Below are 21,056 nucleotides of genomic sequence, written 5' to 3'. Positions count from 1 at the left end.
CTTTTTTTAATTGATTATCTAGTCCCACTTATGTGAATTTATTGACAGAGACTTTTGGTTTGATATTCTTTTACCTGTGGCAAAAGTTCTCTATTGTTACCATTACACAGAAGGAATTTTATATATTTCTTATATTTTGCATGGTTCACTATATGATCATAATTATTCACTTAATTTGGTGGTACACTGTGCAATATTAGTAGGTTAATATTAGCGCAATTATTCATTTAAAACAATTTTTTGTGTGTATCAGTTCACATATATAATTGCAGCTATATTATTTAGTTATCTTTTAATATTAATTTCTCACATATTTTAATATTTATTCACATCAGCGCTTTAGTATATTTTTACACATTATTGATTAATGAAAATCAATATGATTCTGAGGTATGAACAAGAATGTTGGATGGACAGAATCTATGGAATGAGGAGGGTAGAGGTCTGGCTTATCAAATAGAAAAAGATTTAATTATTCCCTTTAATATCATCACCAGCTTTGTAAAACTCTTGCAGGGACAGCTGTTGGGAGCTCAGCTCCAATAAGTGTAGGTATGTTTACAGAACTACATTCTCCAGGAGCCCTTTCTAACAGCATCATTGTTTTTTGTAAATAAAGAGTGCAGCGCAAAAAAAAAATATACTTGCAATATATAACACAATGGATATAACAGGTGCAAAGATTAATAAAGTGCATTCAGTGCAATCAATAGTGTATGAACAATATAGAAAAATATTGCATAAAAAAAGAAATATGCAAAAATTCCAATAAAACATGTACTAATTAAAGTGCAATAAGTGCCATCAATTGTGCAAAACCTAAAATTCATCTAGAGATAAATTTTAAGCATAAATATCAGTGCAATGATGATGTCATTTAGGACAAAGCGATCCTTCGGGACTGATACGTATATATGCTATTGTGCATGCATGATTGCTATCTGGCCAAGGGTTTCATTTGGATTTATGTATCTATATGCCTGCATTTTACAAATCTGATACAAGTGCATTACTTTTTATTAAATTTGAAGCTGATACAGTATCACACTATGTGGAGTCTTTTGTTCAATATATACTTCAGCTAGCTGATCCATTGATGGCTTTTGGCACTACTTCCTGGTTTGTTCAGAGCCTTTTGGTTTACCAATTAAGGACACCTGAGAGAGCACCTGGGCTTCTCTTCAGTGGATCAGAGATCCAGTCAAGTGCTGTATGACCTCCCTGAGTAATGCTGGCCATACGCTAAATGAAAAATTAGCCAAACCCATGTTCAAAAAACTAACATTCGGCCATGAGAGCAAACAATAGTGCCATCATGTAATGAATGATAAATCGTTCAGTGGACATAAATGAATACATTTTTTGTTTGTTTTATTTTACATATGCCTAGTGCAAACCGTTTGGACGGGAAACACATTAACATTTAATTTATCATTCGTTCGGCAGAAAATTTCCAAATTTATCCTTTGTTTTTTCGGCTCAAAAACGTCCCAAGGATTATCGATTTTGTGCCCATTAGTTGGCCGAAAAACAAACAAACTGTCTAAGTGACCGAATTTCCATAAGGGGGGGGAGGGGTCGCACACATACATACCGTATTTATCAGTGTATAACAGTCTATAGAAGCACCAACAAGTGTCCATACAGGGTGATCCTATTAATGAACAAGCACATTCTCTTCAACCAAGTGATCTCCTAGACCAATCGAGAGTGCTAGCAGCTCACCTCACTTGATGGACCCCCTAAGCGTGAATAGGGTCAAACAAGAAGTCCCTTAAAACAGGGTAAATGTAGTATTCCACTTTAACATCTGCAACGCTAGGCATATAGTTCTAAGCAGTGTAGATCACATGTATCCAAAAATGGGCTCCACAGGTTTCTAAATGTGCAGACATGCAATGGCAATAATGGTACAAAATAGTGCTCTCCATATGGTAAAACAGGTACCCTCAAACCCCTAGAGTTTTTAACCAGAAAGGAAGAAACAGAAGAGGTAATTCTGAGTGCCTTCGTAATTGGGATAATCATTGGTATGAGCAGGGACCTTATAATAATAGGGGAAGGGGTAAGGCACAATACCCGAGAGGGATTCAAATACCTACCTATAACAGATATACCATTACAAAATCAACCCATATGTGAAGGAGGGTATTTTTCAGGGCCTTAGAGTGGCCCAGGGAGGGGCCCTCCCCCTTATTATCTGAATCCAGTGGAATAGTAGAAACCGCCACCCAATCAGTCTCTACAAGGAAATGGTCAAATTCGAAAGAGAAAATAAAGAGAGGAAGGTGAGGGGGTAGGAGAATTCAAAAGACCCAAACCCCATTAGGTGCAGGGATTTATAATTTAAGTAGGTGTGTGCTTAGTGAAGATGAGATACGGGTTCTGGACAGGGGATTGAAATTTGCCCCGTCCAGAACCTGAAAAAATTTCAGACCATTGTAAATATTCACAAGTACATTAGAGGTTTAAACATCAAAAAATATTGTTTGTCCAACCCGGTCAAAACCCCTGTATTAGAGGTAGGGACGCATTTTAATTTACACAATAAATCTACTTTCAACCCTTTGAATACGGATAATAAATATTTAGAAGTGTTCAAAAGTATGGTGTTTAATGATTTGGATGCGATGAATATAAGAAAGGTAACAGACCCACAATATATCAGGAAGGGCATGAAACTATTGGAAGAGTGTAAGGACATCATTATTCGTCCAGCCGATAAGGGAGGTGGTCTAGTGGTTTTGAATAAGATCGATTATCAGGCAGAGATGAGGAGGTTATTAAATGACGAGGATACATATAAAATCCTCGCAAAGGATCTGATGTTGGAATTTAAGGATGAATTGCACATGTTGGTTGAAGAGGGTAAGAATAAGGGTATATTGAACAAAAAGGAGGCAGCTTATCTAGACCCCCTATTCTGTAAGACCCCAATTATATACTGTCTACCAAAAATCCATAAGGACAGTGCCAACCCGCCTGGGAGGCCGATTGTCAATGGAATCGACTCTATTTTATCGGACAGTACATTGACTCTTTTTTGCAGCAACTTGTGTGTAAAACAGAGGCATTCCTTAAAGACAATAAAAAAACATATTGTACAAGTTTTGGAATCAATCAACTGTACATCATCTACTATTTTAGTGACTGCCGATGTTAGCTCGTTATACACTATAATAGGCCATGAGGACGCTATGTTCTGTACAATGGGCTTTAGCATCATCCAGCCTCTCTAGAAGACATAAAAACTTCCTTCTGAGCTGCCTTAGTTTTTGCCTATCCAGAAATTATTTCTGGTATGGTGGACAATACTATTTGCAGACAAGGGGAGTGGCGATGGGGGCACCTTTTGCTCCCAGTGTGGCCAATTTGTTTATGGCCCACTGGGAGGAGGACCCCCCCCCCCCAACTTTTCTGCTATAGGCGTTTTATCGACGATCTTATTTTAATATGGCAGGGGGACCAGGTTGCTCTGGATTGTGTTGGCAATCATTTTAAGCCAACGGACCTAAATTCCTACATCCCTCTGGGGAGCTTTCACCACCGGTCATGGTTATGCAATATCCCCAGAGGTCAGTTCATTAGGCTCAGGCGGAATTGCTCTCGAGATGAAGACTTTATGTCCCAGTCCCAGGTTCTTGTGACCAGGTTCCAACAAAAGGGGTATGAGAGATCTATCCTTGATGGTGAAGTAGAGCGGGTGAGAGACATACAGAGATAGGCTCTTGTTGCTGATAAAATCAAGGAAAAGGATGTTGATTTTGCGAATTTTAAAAAGATATTGAATTATAATATCCAACACAAAAAATTTGAAAATATTGTTCGAAAAAACGGGTCCATCTTGAAACAAGATAAGTTACTTGGCCCCAGTGGCCATCCTTTTATATACAAAAAGGCACCCTAGTACCTAGGTTGGCCCCTAGTGTTATTTATCCCCATACACAATCGGAAAATCATTTGTTTTCCTTCCTTTCTGGGTTCTACGCCTGCGGTAAATGTACCGTGTGTAAGCATTCAAAGTAATATTAAAAAACGCAAAAACTTTGTATCTTCAGCAACAAATAGAGAGTACAAAATTCAGCAATTGATCTCATTTGCTATGATTGGTGTAGTTTACATGCTCGAATGTGAGTGTGGCTTACAGTATGTTGGTAGGACATTTGGCCCCTCCACGTTAGATTAGGCGAGCATGTGAACAACATCAAGAAGGGACTTAAAACCCACAAAGTCTCCAGACATTTTAAACTTGTCCATAATCAAAACCCTAGGGGTTTGAAGTTCTGGGGAATTGAGAAAGTTGTGAAACATTGGAGAGGCAGTAATAATTTATACGCAAGCTTAGTCGCAGAGAGTCTCATTGGATACATCAAACAAAAGTTCTTGTACCGACAGGCTTGAATGTCGAGTTTGATGTTAACTGTTTTATTTCAGATAATTAAAATTGCTTTTGATTATATGGTTATGTATGTTAATTAATTTAATTAATTTAAAATTAAATAATTTTTTCTGTTTTTATTATTTTGAAAGTAATATGTACATGAGGATGAACGGAGATGTGGGTGGTCACATATCATTTTTGTTATTTTTTTTATATTTTAGGACATTGAATTAACTAGGCATGTTGCCTTTTTATAATGAATTTTATAATTCATTTTGCTAGTATTTTTCTAATATAGAGTCATATTGTAATGGCCACTTGTATATGCTGGTAATTTTGCTGGCTTATGAATTAGAAAGCAATATTTATGCGGACACCAGTGTTGGTATTGTAGGCGGTGATGTTGCTGTCTGGTGTTGCGGCAATGTCACTGTTTGCATATCATGGTTATGGTGTCATGCAGAGCACCAGTTATTCCAGGCTTTCAGCGGTCTAGTGGCAAGCCAGAAGTTCCACTCGTTTTGTTTACTGGGTTGCTATGGCTTTGGATGCCCCTGATAGACGGCGTCATGGCAGTGTATAAATAGTGGGTGGTTGACATCACTCCGTCACCGCTGATGAAGTCCCGCCCCCTGGGACGTAATGAGTACGGAACCACGTGACTATGTGATGTCACCCGCGTCCTCCGTTCATACTCGTGGCTATTAAGATCGTTTTTACTGCTGATCCTTAGCACTTGTGAACAGTGCAGAAATATGTAAGTGCAATAGTCGTTTAATACATTTGTATCTATTTTACCATATGGAGAGCACTATTTTGTACCATTATTGCCATTGCATGTCCACACGTTTGGAAACCTGTGGAGCCCATTTTTGGATACATGTGATCTACACTGCTTAGAAGTATATCCCTAGCATTGCAGATGTTAAAGTGGAATACTACATTTACCCTGTTTTAAAGGACTGCTTGTTTGACCCTATTCACGCTGAGGGGTCCATCAAGTATGGTGAGCTGTTAGCACTCTCGATTGGTGGAGGAGATCACTTGGTTGAAGAGAATGTCTTACACCGTGCTTGTTCATTAATAGGATCACCCTGTATGGACACTTGTTGGTGCTTCTATGGACTTTCTTTTCTTGCAGCTATTATATATGATGTCTTTTTGTGTTTAATTGTTTTGCGCTGCACTGCTTTTTATTTATTTCTTTGTAAGGATTTGATAAGTTGGTTCTCAGTGTTCAGCTGCTGTCTTTGTGATATATGTATTGCGCTGATTGATTCTCTATTTTATAGTGTTTTTATAAAGATGAGATATAGGTAACTGTGTTTGTATTGCAGAGATATATTGAATATGTTTCTGTTTATTTTGCTCAGACATACACTTGAAGTATCTTCTGACCTTTGGTATAGAATATCCATTCAGCTGAACATCTTTAATGGGTGCATGAGCAACTCCTAGCGACACAACGGAGGCAAAGCGCTGGATTTCTTGTAGAACAGCCTGTGTGTACGGCATCTTTACTCTGTCATCAAAGTCAAGACGGTCTCTGTCTCCTCTAATTTTATCTATTTCTTCCCGACATTTCTCTGAAAACAACAAGCACAGTATAATACTCATACTACAGATGTAAGGCAGCATAGGTTTGTATTACTAAATATTTACCTAAAAATCAATAACATTGCAGGTGACAGAAAGTGAAAGCACCCGAGTGCTAGGTTGTAACGGACACTTACAGAACAAAGCCAAAAAGGAAATTGTTTTCTGAAGACTTTACCCTGAATGTTGGGATAGGTCATCATATAAAGCAGACCCCATTCTAGACTGGCAGAGGTAGTTTCTGTCCCAGCAATAAAGAGATCTGCCACACATGTGAATAGGTTCTCAGCATCAAAGGTTGACTTGTGACCATCTTCATGTTCCTGAAAATATAGGAAGAGATTACACTAAGTTACTCATTAGTAGTCAAATGTTACAAGATTGTACACAGCATTGGATTTGCTGGAGAGCACAAGGTTTGCTCAGGAGTGTTCCTTGGCATGGTGGTAGCTAAAGTTAAGAGATAGGCCACCAGCACACCAAGGATCTCTGAGACAGAATCCAAAAGTTTTATTAAAGCAATCACATCACACCATAAAATAGCAAGGTTTCGGGGTCACGCAGGACATGTGACGGTCACATGGCCGAAGAGGAAATATCATCACTATTTTGTGATTTCTCAGAGATTGTTGGTGTGCTGGCAACATGATTCGTAATCTGTGCTGATACTGGTCCTTAGAGGACTGTGTCCCTGAAGAATATTTTACTTTGCTCATGCTAGCAAAGGCTCTTGCTTCCAATGCTCATTCAATACATGACAATATGTGTAAGCCCTTATACACACGGTCGGAGATTCAGACGGAATGTGTCCTATCGGACCGTTTTGTCAGATAATCCGACTGTGTGTGGTCTCCATCGGACTGTTTCGGTCGGAGTATCCGACGGACCAAGTTTTCCAACTTGTCCGTAAAATTTTCCGACAAAATGCTCCGATCGGACATACTCCGATCATGTGTAGCCTACTCTGACGGACAAAGTGCCACGCATGCTCAGATCAAATTCCTAGACCAAAGCTATTGGCTACTAGCCTGAACGTAGTCCCGTCATAACGAAATAACGTTATCACGTTATGTACAATCGGATTTTCCCACAACTTTGTCTGACCGTGTGTATGCAACGGTTTCGGACAAAATCCGTCAGGCAAAATCCAACGGATTTGGTTGTCAGAATGTCCAACCGTGTGTACAAGGGCTTAGAATTTATTTGTGTGTGTGTGAATTAAGAGTTTTTTTTTTTATCATTTTATTCTTTATTATTACGTGATAATATGGTGGGGAAAAAAGAAAGTTATGTTAAAGATTACCATATCAAGTTCCTCCAGATAGCAGTCTATGTAATCCCTGGCTTCTCCAGGCACTCTGGTTCTCTTGTGTTCTTCTAAAACCTTACCAAGGAATGCATAGACTGTCTTAACATTTCTGAATATCTTCTGATGTGGCAATGGAAGATGTTTCACAAATCCAAATGCATTATAGAGCTGAGAGAAAAAATTAACAAAAGATCATTCATAGGTTCTTTTGCTTTCATGTTTCCTTTTATATTGAGATATGTTACATATATAATGTTTCTGTACTTAAAGTTGATTGATACATTAGAGGTGGCCATGTAAGGGAAGATCTTCCTGGGTGCCTGTCACCATCTTGGTTAGTGGTACTATAAAGAGCATGCAGATAGCTGTTTCCAAACCTTCTATCCAAACAAAAGGATTGATCACCACCTGGGGATCTGCCAGTATGTTCAAGATTGTGTTTGTGTGATAATCTGTTGATTGATGTCTAGTGATCTCTTACATGGCCTAGTTGTCACAAACAGTGCTAAAATATGTGACATCTCTTGCTATTATTGGGGTTTTATGTGTAATACCTAAAGCCGGCCAAAGACAGTTGTAATCTCGGCCGGTTCAGCAGGAAGCATGTTCAAACATGTTTGGGCAGGCTGAATGTACCCAAGTTCATCAATCAATCAACTAAAGTACAACCAGCCTGTTGGTTTTTTATATGTGATTAGCCAGCAGCTGTTATAGCCACTAGCAACAATCACTGTGTTCTCCCAGCCCGGGGTGGCTTCCCCTGCCCCCCTGCCAGAAGAACACAATGACTTTGAGGGATGGATTCCCCCATCAACACTGACCTGAGGTTGCAGAAAAGAAAAATCGCTCCATCTATGGCCGGCCTTAGACTTTGTATTTGATAATGCAATTCAAAGGACAGATTTATTGTAATTGAAGATCAGTTACTTTGGGTAACATACTGCTCTTCTGTATAGAATACAAGTGTATATGGTAATGAAGCTTAAGAAATAAAATATTGCATTTGCCCATAGATGAATTTAAGAACACAGTAAAAGTAAGTACATGCAGAAGAAAATGTGTCAAAATAGCAGTGTACATAGGTGAAGACTGTTCCAAATACAAGAATAATGGGATTTTTATATACAGCTTACCTGTAAAATCCTTTTCTTGAGAGTACATCACGGGACACAGGAGCTTCATTACATAGTGGGTTATATAGGCACCTCTGGTGATTGTACACTGGTTGACCCCAATTAAGGAGAATTCCTCCCCTATATAACCCCTCCCATATGGGAGGCACCTCAGTTTTGTAGCAAAGCAATAAGAAACCACATAAAACCCAAGAGGGGCGGGAGCCCTGTGTCCCGTGATGTACTCTCAAGAAAAGGATTTTACAGGTAAGCTGTATATAAAAATCCCATTTTCTTGATCATACATCACGGGACACAGGAGCTTCATTACATAGTGGGATGTCCCATAGCAATGCTCAGATTGAGGGGAGGGAGACACAAATCATAATTATAGACCACCAGGGACCGGAGGACCTAAACTGCAGCCTGCAGTACGCTGCGCCCGAAGGCGATATTCTCTTGCCCTCTGACATCCACCTGATAGAATCTGCTGAATGTGTGGACTGATGACCAAGTTGCAGCCTTACAGATCTGAGCTAGGGAGGCCTGGTGATGCACTGCCCAAGAAGCACTTAGAGCCCTAGTAGAGTGTGTTTTCACTTGAAAAGGAGGAATCTTCCCCTTTACACTATAGGCCTGAGAAATAACCTGTCTAATCCACCTTGAGAGAGTGGATTTTGACGCCGCCTGGCCCTTCCTAGGGCCTTCCGGCAAAATAAATAAGCAATCAGTTTTCCTTATCTGAGCAGTTGCTTGAAGATAAATACTGATTGCTCTAACCATATCCAAAGTGTGCAAAGATTCTTCTTCTGCGGACTGTGAGTCCGGAAAAAAGGATGGTAGGATTACGTCTTGATTCAAATGGAATCCGGAAACCACCTTAGGTAAAAAGGACCTGTTGGGACGCATGACCACCCGGTCCTTATGAATAATTAGATACAGCTCCTTGCTGGAAAGAGCTGCTAGCTCTGACACTCTTCTAGCCGTGGATATGGCTACCAAGAAGACCAATTTTTTAGTCAGGAGAACTAATGAAGCCAGATGCAAAGGTTCAAATGGTTGCCCCTGCAAAGCCAAGAGAACCAAATTCAGATCTCAAGGGCATACCGGAGGTTTGACTGGCGGTCTTATCCGCATGGCCCCCTGGATAAAAGCCCGCACCAGGGAATGCAATGCAAGTGGCTTTTGAAAAAACACTGACAGGGCCAAAATCTGCACCTTGATAGTGCTTATGGCCAAATTCATTTCTAGGCCTGACTGGAGAAAGGCCAAGATTCTGCTAATGACATACTTTCTAGGATGCCATTTCCTGAGTTCACACCAGGAAAAATATGCCCTCCAGATTTTGTAATAAATAAGCCTGGAGGCCGGCTTTCTGGCACTGACCAGAGTAGAAAGGACTGGCCCCGAAAGGCCACGGTCTCTCAGAATGTGGGTCTCAGCAGCCAAACCGTAAAATTCAGTCTGCGTAAAGCAGGATGGTAGATTGGTCCCTGTGAGAGCAGGTCTGGCCGGAGAGAGAGAATCCATGGCCTGCCTACTGCCAACCTCATGATCTCCACGTACCATGTTCGCCTGGGCCAAAAGGACTGACTTTGTCTCCCTCTTGACTCTTCCCAGGAACCGCGACAGAAGCGGGCTCGGGGGGAAGGCATAGATCAGATTGTACTGATCCCAGGGAACTGTCAGAGCATCCGACCCCTGAGCGAGTGTATCTCTTGTCCTTGGCACAAAATTGTCCAGTTTCCTGTTGAACCTGGATGCAAACAGATCTACGTCTGGAGTACCCCACCTGTGACATATGCTCCGAAACACGTCGGGGTGCAGAGCCCATTCTCCTGGGCACAACTGCTGGCGGCTCAGAAAATCCGCCTGCCAATTTTCCACTCCTGGAATGAAGACTGCAGAAAGACAAGGAACATGCTTTTCTGCCCAGACAAGTATGCGATTCACCTCTTTTTGGGCCACCAGACTCCTGGTACCGCCCTGGTGATTGATATAAGCCACTGCTGTGGCATTGTCGGACTGAATCCGAACCGGGAGACCTCGTAGTCTGTAAGACCACTTCATGAGAGCCATATAAACTGCCCGGATCTCCAAGATATTTATGGGCAATAGCTTCTCGATCGCAGACCATTTCCCCTGCGAGCACGTCTCCTCCAATACTGCTCCCCAGTCTGTCAGGCTGGCATCTGTTGTGATAATCTTCCATGGAAGAGGAAGAAAAGTTTTGCCCTTCAGCAAATTCTTGGTTTGTAACCACCAGATGAGACTCTTGCGTGTCCCTGGAGATAGACACATAGGAAGATCCAAGGCTTGGGGCTTCCTGTTCCAAGCCGCAATGATGCATCTTTGCAGAGGCCTTGAGTGGAACTGGGCGAATGGGACAGCCTCGAAGGAGGCGACCATTTTCCCTAACAGTCTCATGCACAACCGAATGGGGGAAGATCTCCTGCCCAGAATTAGGCGCACCAGATCCCCAATGGCCAAGGCCTTTGGCCTTGGAAGAAACACCTTGCCCTGAGCTGTGTCGATGATCATGCCCAGGTATTCCAACCTTGTGGCAGGCTGTAGGGACGACTTTTCTAAGTTTATGATCCAACCTAGGCGTTCCAGGTGTTCTAGCGTTCTGGTGACGCTGTGGTTCAGGAACGCTGCTGTTTTCTCCATGAGAAGCAAATCGTCTAGATAAGCCATGACGGCTATACCCTGAGCTCTTAGGTTTGCTAAGAGAGGGTCCAGAATCTTTGTGAAGACTCGAGGGGCCGTAGCAAGCCCGAACGGCAAGGCCACAAATTGAAAATGGCGCCGCTCTACCGCGAACCTTAGAAATTTTTGGTGTGCGGGAAAAATTGGCACATGAAGATATGCATCTTTGATATCTATTGATGTCATAAATTCTCCCCCTTGCAGGGAGGAGACCACAGTGCGGATTGACTGCATTCGGAAGGACCGGATGCGTAAAAACCGCTTCAGATCCTTCAGATCTAGGATAGGTCTGACACTTCCATTTGGCTTTGGAACAGTGAAGAGATTTGAGTAAAACCCTGAACCCTGTTCTTTTGGGTCTACTTCTACTATCACCCCCTGGGATAGTAAGTGATCTAAGGCCAGAAATAGTGGTTTTAGCTTTACTGGATCCCTGGGGATCCTTGACCTTAGAAAGCGAGAAGGTGGAATCTCCTGAAGCTCTAGCCTGTAGCCCAGAGATACCGAAGAGATCACCCACTTGTCCCGAATCTCTTCCCGCCAGGCTCCTGCAAATCGCAGGAGCCTTCCCCCCACTTGGCCGAGGGGGGGCACCCCTTCACAGGAAAGCTTTTGGGCTCTGCTTGGCAGGCTTTCGCCCCCAAGTCTTTTTCTGTCCCTGGGCTCGGCCTTGAGCCTTTCCTGTAGAGAAGGGTTGAGAAGGCCATCGCCACTGCTTAGAGCTTGATGCTCCGGGAGAGAGAGCACACCTGAATGAAGGACGCTTGCTCCTTTTGACTGGAAGGAGAGTAGATTTACCCCCTGAAATTTTTTGGACGAATTTGTCAAACTCTTCCCTTTAAACGGGAACCCAATCAAATGCTTCTTGCATGACAGCTCAGCTGCCCAATTCTTTAGCCATAGGGCCCTTCGCATGTGTACCAACATGAGGGACAAACGTGATGCTTGTTGGACAGAATCCAAAATCGCATCAATCTTGAAACACAGAATATGAGGCAGTTCTGCATAATTTTCCACTTCCTCACTGGGAAGGAGCCCAAGCATCTGCTTAACCTGTTCCTTGAGGAACTGGCACAACCCCACGGCTGCGACTGTAGGTTGCACCACAGCGACAGTCATGGAAAAGGAGGTTTTTAATAAGGTTTCGAGCTTCTTATCAGTTGGATCCTTAAATACCTGCGCATTATCCAAGGGACAAGTCAGGTTTTTATTCACGCAAGAAACAGCCGCATCAACAGATGGGACCCCCCACTTCTTGGTGAAACTTTCCTCCAGAGGATAATGCATAGAAAACCTTTTAGGAGGAGCAAACAGTTTATCGGGTTGTCCCCAATCCTCATACAACAATTCATCCATTAAGGGATGGATTGGAAAGGAATAGGCAGTCTGTGGGGCTTTCCTGACTCCCAGGGAAGAAACAGAGGACGTAGCGACTTCAGCAGCAGGCATTCTGAATGTGGTATGCACCAACTCAGTATAATACTGCACCTGTTTTCTGAGCGCCTGGGAGGAGGGGACTCTCTCCTCTTCCTCTGATTCATCCGACTGCTCATGATCCCTGTCCCCAGACAGGGATCTCTCCTCATTTTCAGCAGAATCCTCTGAAAGAGGAATTTCAGCAGAGGGAGGGGATCTACCCCTTTTCCTGCTATCTTTCAGGGAAGCAGAAATAAAATTCATTATTCTCCCTTCAAAACCCTCCAATGTAGCCCTAAGGGAGTCCTCAGTGACATAAACCGGGGCTGGAACATTAGGAGAGGCTGCAAAACCTGACAGGGGCACTGACTCGTCTTGAGAGGCTGGCTCCAGTCTTGCAGGGGGGGATGGTAACTTACAGGCACTTTTAGAACCCCTGGACCTAGGCGGTGATTTACCAGTGCCCTTGCTACCTCCCCCTGAGACCCTCTTACGAGGAGACATAGTCCTAAGCTACAAAGCAGAGGTACTAGTACAAGTGCAATCACTGTTGTGCTTAAAGTCTCACAATAAATATATATGCTTAAACTGCACAACCTGATGCTGAGTAGGTGTCTAAGGTTTGCCTGGATCCAATCCCCACGGATGCTTACTGCCCACAGCTCCTGTGTCTCCACTTACAGCCCCCTGACGCTCTGGGCCTTTTAAAACTGCCGCCTGGCGCCTGCGCAGTACACGCCGTGCACACCAACGTGCACGACTCACAACCACACTCCCCCCTCCTCCATTAGGCACGCGTGCACGAGGACCGCGGGATCCAGGGGGGGGAAGGAGAACTCCACCGGAGCTGCGTGGGACCCCCAGACTACGTGGGACCCCTGTGTTACCTTGCTGTGGCAGGGATTGCAGTGGAGACATGAGACAGCTGGAGAACCAGGCTTCACTGAGCGTGTGTACTGAAAGGCATGTAAGTATGCATCAGGCTGCTCTTACTCCCTCTAGTGGTGGAAACCAGGTAAGACATACAACTACTCACAATGAAGAAATCCATCATATAATAATATATATAGGATTAACTTCCCTTACCTGTCCCCGCCGCAGGAATTGCTGAACCAGACAAATTCCAGCCTTCACCCATCACGGTGGGCAGTGTTAGCCAACCTTCAGGTTTATCTGGGGCTCTTTCTCGGAAGAGCCTCCTATCTGGACCATGTAAAAGATTCTGCCAGAAACTTTCATGCGCTCTGTGTAAACAGTACACCAAGTCTGGTTTTCCCAGAGCCCAGTCTTCCAGTGGAGAGGACTTACAGGCCAAACCTCGTTTCTTCGGCTGACGAGGCCTGGGTACCATACCATCTTGGGAGTCAAATATCGGCCCGAGGTATGGATCTGGTTTGTTGTAGCCCTTAGGCCCCTGCAGAGACCTGCACAGAGCTAAAGTTTTACGTGACCAACCACCATAGACACTGGCGAAAAAAACTGAGGTGCCTCCCATATGGAAGGGGTTATATAGGGGAGGAATTCTCCTTAATTAGGGTCAACCAGTGTCCAATCACCAGAGGTGCCTATATAACCCACTATGTAATGAAGCTCCTGTGTCCCGTGATGTATGACCAAGAAAGTATTTTTTTTAGCACCATGTGTAAGTTTATGCAACACAGTCAGTGTGACTGATTAAAAACATGTTGAAGTTGAACTCAAGGCAAATAGCCCAATACACACATAAATACATATATGGGAGCTGTTTTACTTGCTAAAATATTTGAAAATCTATCCATCCACTCCTGAGATTTAAACAGCTCTGACAAACAGCACAGCCCTATCCAGGAGGCCTGGTTCATGTCCCCTCCCCCAGCGTCTGAATAGATAGTGAAATTGAATGAAATGAAAATGAGTGAAATGAGAAGCAGACTTCTGAGCTTATACCATTGTCACTCCTCTCTCTATCCATCTATCAATATGTTCCTTCTTAGAAAATGAGCACTGCGGCCAATCTGATTGCCTCCATGTGCTGCTTCTATGACTCCTAGTCTTGTCTCTGCTGTACATTGAACTGCAAGAGGCTTATACCAAGTCATATTCAATGTAACATTGTTTGCTTTAAAAAAAAAAACATTTAATGATATATTGATCAATACAAAGCTGCATTGATGTTATATGTTATTATCTTCCAGGAATTCAGCTTTATATAATGTGGCTTTAGCAAACTGGTCAGGAGTGACTGATTTTTGCACTTCATTATTAAATAAATACTTCTACTTTGGGACTGGGCAGTCAGAGAAGGACCTACCTGAGCCCAAATTCCAGTGACCATCTTCATATTTTCATTGACGACATTAAGAATATCTCGGAATGTGGTATCATCATAGTCATAGCGTCTCCCAAACACAATGGAACAGATAATATTGGATACAGCATTCTCAATAACAAAATGAGGGTCAACCAGTGTATCTGAAAATGACAGTAGTAAATACTTACTGTTACTTAGTTAATCAAGGAGTCAGATAGAGTGCCTTGCGAAAGTATTCGGCCCCCTTGAACTTTTCAACCTTTTGCCACATTTCAGGCTTCAAACATAAAGATATAAAATTTTAATTTTTTGTGAAGAATCACCAACAAGTGGGACACAATTGTGAAGTGGAACGAAATCTATTGGATATTTTAAACTTTTTTAGCAAATAAAAAACTGAAAAGTGGTGCGTGCAAAATTATTCGGCCCCGGTGCAGCAAACTCACTCCAGAAGTTCAGTGAGGATCTCTGAATGATCCAATGTTGTCCTAAATGACTGATGGTGATAAATAGAATCCACCTGTGTGTAATCAAGTCTCTGTATAAATGCACCTGCTCTGTGATAGTCTCAGGGTTCTGTTGAAAGCGCAGAGAGCATCATGAAGACCAAGGAACACACCAGGCAGGTCCGTAATACTGTTGTGGAGAAGTTTAAAGCTGGATTTGGACACAAAAAGATTTCCCAAGCTTTAAACATCCCAAGGAGCACTGTGCAAGTGATCATTTTGAAATGGAAGGAGTATCAGACCACTGCAAATCTACCAAGACCTGGCCGTCCCTCTAAACTTTCAGCTCAGACAAGGAGAAGACTGATCAGAGATGCAGCCAAGAGGCCCATTGTCACGTACCTTTAAGCAGAGCCCGGAGTGCAGGGAGTGGCCTCTCGTAGACCTCTGACTCGAGAGACCCTGGTAGTGATGACAGGGGCTCAGGAGCACAGAGGGGCACAAGTGCCTGACTGGATAGCAGGTGGTAGAGGCAGCAGACCGTTGAAGGAGGAGGTGTATTGTAGTCCGGTGTCAGAATGCAGGCAAAGGTGAGGTAAGGTTCAGCAGACAGCAGAAGGATTCCTGTAGTCCAGCAACGGCATACAAGTGATTGCAGGAAATGACAAACAACGGAGGGGTATTGTAGTCCAACAACGGATGCAGGTGCAATGGAATAAGCGGAAGTGGAAGAGTCCAGTAGTCTGCAGCCTGAGGTAGAAGGCTACAAACGCAGAGGGAGTACAGCCAAATATTGCGGAGGACTGGGAGGTGTCCTGTAGTACAACAGCAAGCAACTTACAGTTGACGGATGGTGTAACAGTCCAGGTCAGGCACAGGCGGGCAGATCAGGTACAGAAACGGAATCCAGAAGAGTAGTCGGGTACAAAGCCAAAGTCGGGGGGCAGGCAGCAAACAGCAGAGTTGGGAACAAGCCGGGTTCGATACGGATCAGGATACAGGTACAGGTTCAGGTTCAGGTTCAGATACGGATTACCAGGAAGCACAGGAACGCTGTTGATCAGGCAGCAAGACAGTGAAGCATGGCTCCAGTTTAAATAGCGCTATTGGCGCCAATTTGCGTCAAACAGCCACACGCGCACGCGCGCACCGCTGATCGCGGTAACGCTCCTGAAACTGGGCAAAAGATCTTCTGCGACTTTCGCCGCTCGGACGTTCGTGAGGAGGATCTTCCTGACACCCATGATCACTCTGGATGAACTGCAGAGAACTACAGCTGAGGTGGGAGAGTCTGTCTATAGGACAACAATCAGTCATACACTGCACAAATCTGGCCTTTATGGAAGAGTGGCAAGAAGAAAGCCATTTCTCAAAGATATCCATAAAAAGTCTAGTCTAAAGTTTGCCACAAGCCACCTGGGAGACACACCAAACATGTGGAAGAAGGTGCTCTGGTCTGATGAAATCAAAATCAAACTTTTTGCCCACAATGCAAAACGATATGTTTGGTGTAAAAGCAACACAGCTCATCACCCTCAACACACCATCCCCACTGTCAAACATGGTGGTGGCAGCATCATGGTTTGGGCCTGCTTTTCTTCAGCAGGGACAGGGAAGATGGTTAAAATTGAGGGGAAGATGGATGCAGCCAAATACAGGATCATTCTGGATGAAAACCTGTTGGAGTCTGCAAAAGACCTGAAACTGAGACGGAGATTTATCTTCCAACAAGACAATGATCCCAAACATACAGCAAAATCTACAAAGGAATGGTTCACAAATAAACGTATCCAGGTGTTAGAATGGCCAAGTCAAAGTTCAGACCTGAATCCAATCAAGAATCTGTGGAAAGAGCTGAAAACTGCTGTTCACAAACGCTCTCCATCCAACCTCACTGAGCTCGAGCTGTTTTGCAAGGAAGAATGGGCAAGAATTTCAGTCTCTCGATGTGCAAAACTGATAGAGACATACCCCAAGCGACTTGCAGCTGTAATCGCAGCAAAAGGTGGCTCTACAAAGTATTAACGCAAGGGGGCCGAATAATTTTGCACACCCCACTTTTCATTTTTTTATTAGTTAAAAAAGTTTCAAAAATCCAATAGATTTCGTTCCACTTCACAATTGTGTCCCACTTGTTGGTGATTCATCACAAAAAATAAAAATGTTATATCTTTATGTTTGAAGCCTGAAATGTGGCAAAAGGTTGAAAAGTTCAAGGGGGCCCAATACTTTCGTAAGGCACTGTAAGTATAAACATAATTTAAATGAACAATTTCCTATTTTCTCTTAATTATTTAGTAATTATTTTGCAGAATGCCAATAAATGTGATCAATTTTTTTATAAATGATTGCTTTTGTAAATTATTGTCAAAGCAGAAAGTTTCAACTTCACTCATGGAGATAAAATGTGCTTGAAAAAAGGAGATTGTTTTTTATATTGAGGTTTTTTTTGTTTTTTAATTTAGTTTATTTTTAATGAATGTTTGTATATGTGTTTTTTTTTCTTTTTATGTATTTGGCAGTGATTTGAGTTACTTGTATACTGTTGTTAAATTTTTTAATTATGCTTTTGTAGGGTAGGGCATGGATATGGCCCGTTGTTCCCACATTGACCATTAAATGCCCCTATAGCTTGAGGGTGATATTCTGCTTAGGAGCTGTATGAACTAAGTGCCAGCCCTGCCAGGAAATGGATACCCTAGGTAAGGAAAAAGAATGATCTTCCTGGGTTAGTTACCACAAGGAAAGTGACTACTGTTTTTTTCTGTGGGTGAACCGGACCAGATCTATACATAGGCAGCTAGCCTTAGGGGGAAGCCTGGATCAATGGGGATACCTCATGCTGGGACACCCCTTCTGTGAGTAATGGGCCTTTTGTCTCTCCTCTATAGGCGTGCACAGGGGGTGTTCCAGGAATGTCTGGGCACACCGTAATCACCTACATGCGGTGTAGATTCCCCCTGCTGCCTGGACTCATGTCATTTACTGGCCGCTTCCTTTTCTGAATGAGCACAGTGAGTGATTGGTACAGATCACTCACTATGTCCATTCATAACTGAAGCCTAGTAAACTGTGTTTACTAGGCTTCAGTTTGTAAATGAACATGAACTGAGCAACTCAGTACAGAGCATTTCCCATTCAATCACTGTCCAGTGCAGCTGACGCTGTATATTCAGTATATACACACATGTGCATATGTGTTTGAGCTTTGGGGTGCACACTCTAATATGTCTAGTCTGCAGACACCGCTGCTCTCCTCTCATGTCACCCTTTTCTGAACTATGGAGTGTTTGTAACTTAAGCTGAGTGCCGTCACCTTCATGAAATGGCTAAAGTATTAAAAATCTCAGATTCTACTAATTCAGTAAATTGTTAAAAGGCATTCTCTTGGGTGGACTGAAAGGGTTAAATTTGTATATACACTAAATCGCTTGCAAGTTTTTAAAAGCTAAATGCATCTATACACACGTCACCGATTTTATGAATTCATTCATTAATAAATTGGTTCAATCAAAGCACAAAGGTGTAAAAATGTTAAAGCCTTCATTATGTTCTTATACAGTCCAACAGGCTCCTTTCACTACGTATGAGCTTCTTACAGTGTGCAATAGAAGGAGCAGGAAGTTAGATAGAGCCTGCCTCATTTCCTGGCTGGAAGAGATCTAGCACCATCTTACCTCCCCAGCCTTATGCCGCGTACACACGACCAGACTTTCCGGCAGAAAAGGTCTGACAGAATCATTCTGTTGGATATTCCGACCGTGTGTGGGCTTCATCTGACTTTTTTCTTCAAAAATTCAGACGGACCTAGAAATAGAACATGTTTAAATCTTTCCAACGGAATCAATTTCTATAGGGAAAACCGTTCATCTGCATTTTATTTATTTATTTGATCTATTTATTTTATTTATTACCGTATATACTCGAGTATAGGCCGACCCGAATATAAGCCGAGGCCCCCAATTTACCCCCAAAAAACTGGAAAACTTATTGACTCGTGTATAAGCCGAGGGTGAGACATGGCTGTCCATCCCTGTGTGTGTGTCCGTCCATCCCTGTGTGTCCATCCATCCCTGTGTGTGTATCCATCCATCCATCCATCCATCCCTGTGTGTGTGTGTGTGTGTGTGTGTGTATTCATCCATCCATCCATCCCTGTGTGTGTGTGTGTGTGTGTGTGTATCCATCCATCCATCCATCCCTGTGTGTGTGTGTGTGTATCCATCCATCCATCCATCCATCCCTGTGTGTGTGTGTGTGTGTGTGTGTGTGTGTGTCCGTGCAGCCTTGTGTGTGTGTGTGTGTGTGTGTGTGTGTGTGTGTGTGTGTGTGTGTGTGTGTCCGTGCAGCCTTGTGTGTGTGTCCAGCCTACCTGTGTCCCAAGCCTCCGTCCCGAGCCGCCGTCGTCCCGAGCCTCCTCCGACCCGTGCCGTGCCTCCTCCGTCCCGTGCCGTGCCTCCTCCTTCCCGTGCCTCCTCCGTCCCGTGCCGTGCCTCCTCCGTCCCGTGCCTCCTCCGTCCCGTGCCGTGCCGATGGATCGCCGCTCTTCTCGGCGGCCATTCTACAATTCAAAATTCCGCCTCCGCCTGTGATAGGCGGAACACTCAATTTCCCAGCAGCCTGTGTTCCGCCTATCACGGACATCCTCTCATACTCGTCCGTAGTATGAGAATGAGCGGATGTCCGTGATAGGTGGAACACTGACTGCTGGGAAATTCAGTGTTCCGCCTATCACAGGCGGAGGCGGAGAAGGAGGCGCGGCTTTTAAATTTTAATGTCCGCCGTCTGTCTGCTCGATACGCTGATCGAGCAGTCAGACAGCGGTGACTCGAGTATAAGCCGAGGGGGCACTTTCAGCCTCAAAAAAGAGGCTGAAAATCTCGGCTTATACTCGAGTATATACGGTATGTATTATATTTGGTCTGACGGACCAAATACGACGCAAGGGCAGCTATTGGCTACTGGCTATTGAACTTCCTTTTCTAGTCCCGTCGTACGTCATCACTTTAGAAACGAACGGACTTTGGTGTGATCATGTGTGGGCAAGTCCATTCGGTCGGAACTCCGTTGAGAAGACCGTCGGACCTTTTCTGAAGGAAAGTGCGATCGTGTGTACGCGGCATTACTGTTCCTGGCCTGCACTTTTTTTTATTGCATCCTGCCAGCCTTTCCCACCAGCCATGATCTGCCAGCATTGCACAGCAAAACACAGAGATGGCATTACTGGGTCTTATATAAGATGTGGAATGAAAATATAAAAGTTTTACTGAAAAATGTCATTAACATGTTGATGAGGGGGAAAGGTGGAACCACAGAAGGCAAAATCTAAGCAGATTAAACTTCTGCTTTAACTACTGGATGACCAGCTGCCGTCGTTCTAGGGCAGCAGGTTGGCTCCCCTGCACGAAACGCGGTAGCTTTACGGCGGCCACTTTAAGGGCTATAGGGGGCTCTGAACTAGAAAATCTTGTCAACCTTGAATTTAAAGCCAACTATGGGATATTCTATATCTAGATGTAACACAGCACTGTCAAGGTCAGCACCTTCCTATGACAGGCCACACACACAAACAGGTGCAGTAGCTCCCAGGCTACTGCTCTGAAGTCCAAATATGACTCCTAGGCCTGAGGACCCAGGTCACCCAACAACCAAACCAGACTCTTCCCACCAACGTTAAATACCTCTAAATAAATAAAGAAGATGGACAAAGAGCACTGCCCAGCAACCATCTGAGTTGGACTCCTTGGCAAAGGGCCTTGCACACAGTCAGTTATTGATGGTAGTACAGCTAACTGGT

The 21,056-nt window shown here is 43.5% G+C and overlaps 2 protein-coding genes across 2 annotated transcripts in view; both read right to left on the bottom strand.

The window, feature by feature from the left end:
• Window positions 1–8,462, bottom strand: part of LOC143930745 (cytochrome P450 2J6-like) — a 122,011-nt gene extending 113,549 nt beyond the window's left edge. The window contains exon 1 of the mRNA XM_077455316.1: window positions 8,420–8,462. Within this exon, the coding sequence (XP_077311442.1) occupies window positions 8,420–8,447 (28 nt within the window). The 5' untranslated portion in view covers window positions 8,448–8,462. The remainder of the gene's footprint in view (window positions 1–8,419) is intronic.
• The window catches only part of LOC143930767 (cytochrome P450 2J6-like), a 78,528-nt gene that overhangs the window by 16,907 nt on the left and 40,565 nt on the right, over window positions 1–21,056 (bottom strand). Inside the window, exons 4-7 of the mRNA XM_077455347.1 lie at window positions 14,814–14,974; window positions 7,281–7,454; window positions 6,156–6,300; window positions 5,780–5,967 (exon numbers count right to left, since the gene is read on the bottom strand). Of these exons, the coding sequence (XP_077311473.1) occupies window positions 5,780–5,967; window positions 6,156–6,300; window positions 7,281–7,454; window positions 14,814–14,974 (668 nt within the window). The remainder of the gene's footprint in view (window positions 1–5,779; window positions 5,968–6,155; window positions 6,301–7,280; window positions 7,455–14,813; window positions 14,975–21,056) is intronic.

The sequence above is a fragment of the Lithobates pipiens genome, unplaced genomic scaffold, assembly GCF_037356315.1.
Source record: "Lithobates pipiens isolate NorthernLeopardFrog02 unplaced genomic scaffold, aLitPip1_a1.2 Scaffold_10, whole genome shotgun sequence".
NCBI classification, from domain to species: domain Eukaryota; kingdom Metazoa; phylum Chordata; class Amphibia; order Anura; family Ranidae; genus Lithobates; species Lithobates pipiens.
This window is presented reverse-complemented; position numbering and strand designations above follow the sequence as displayed.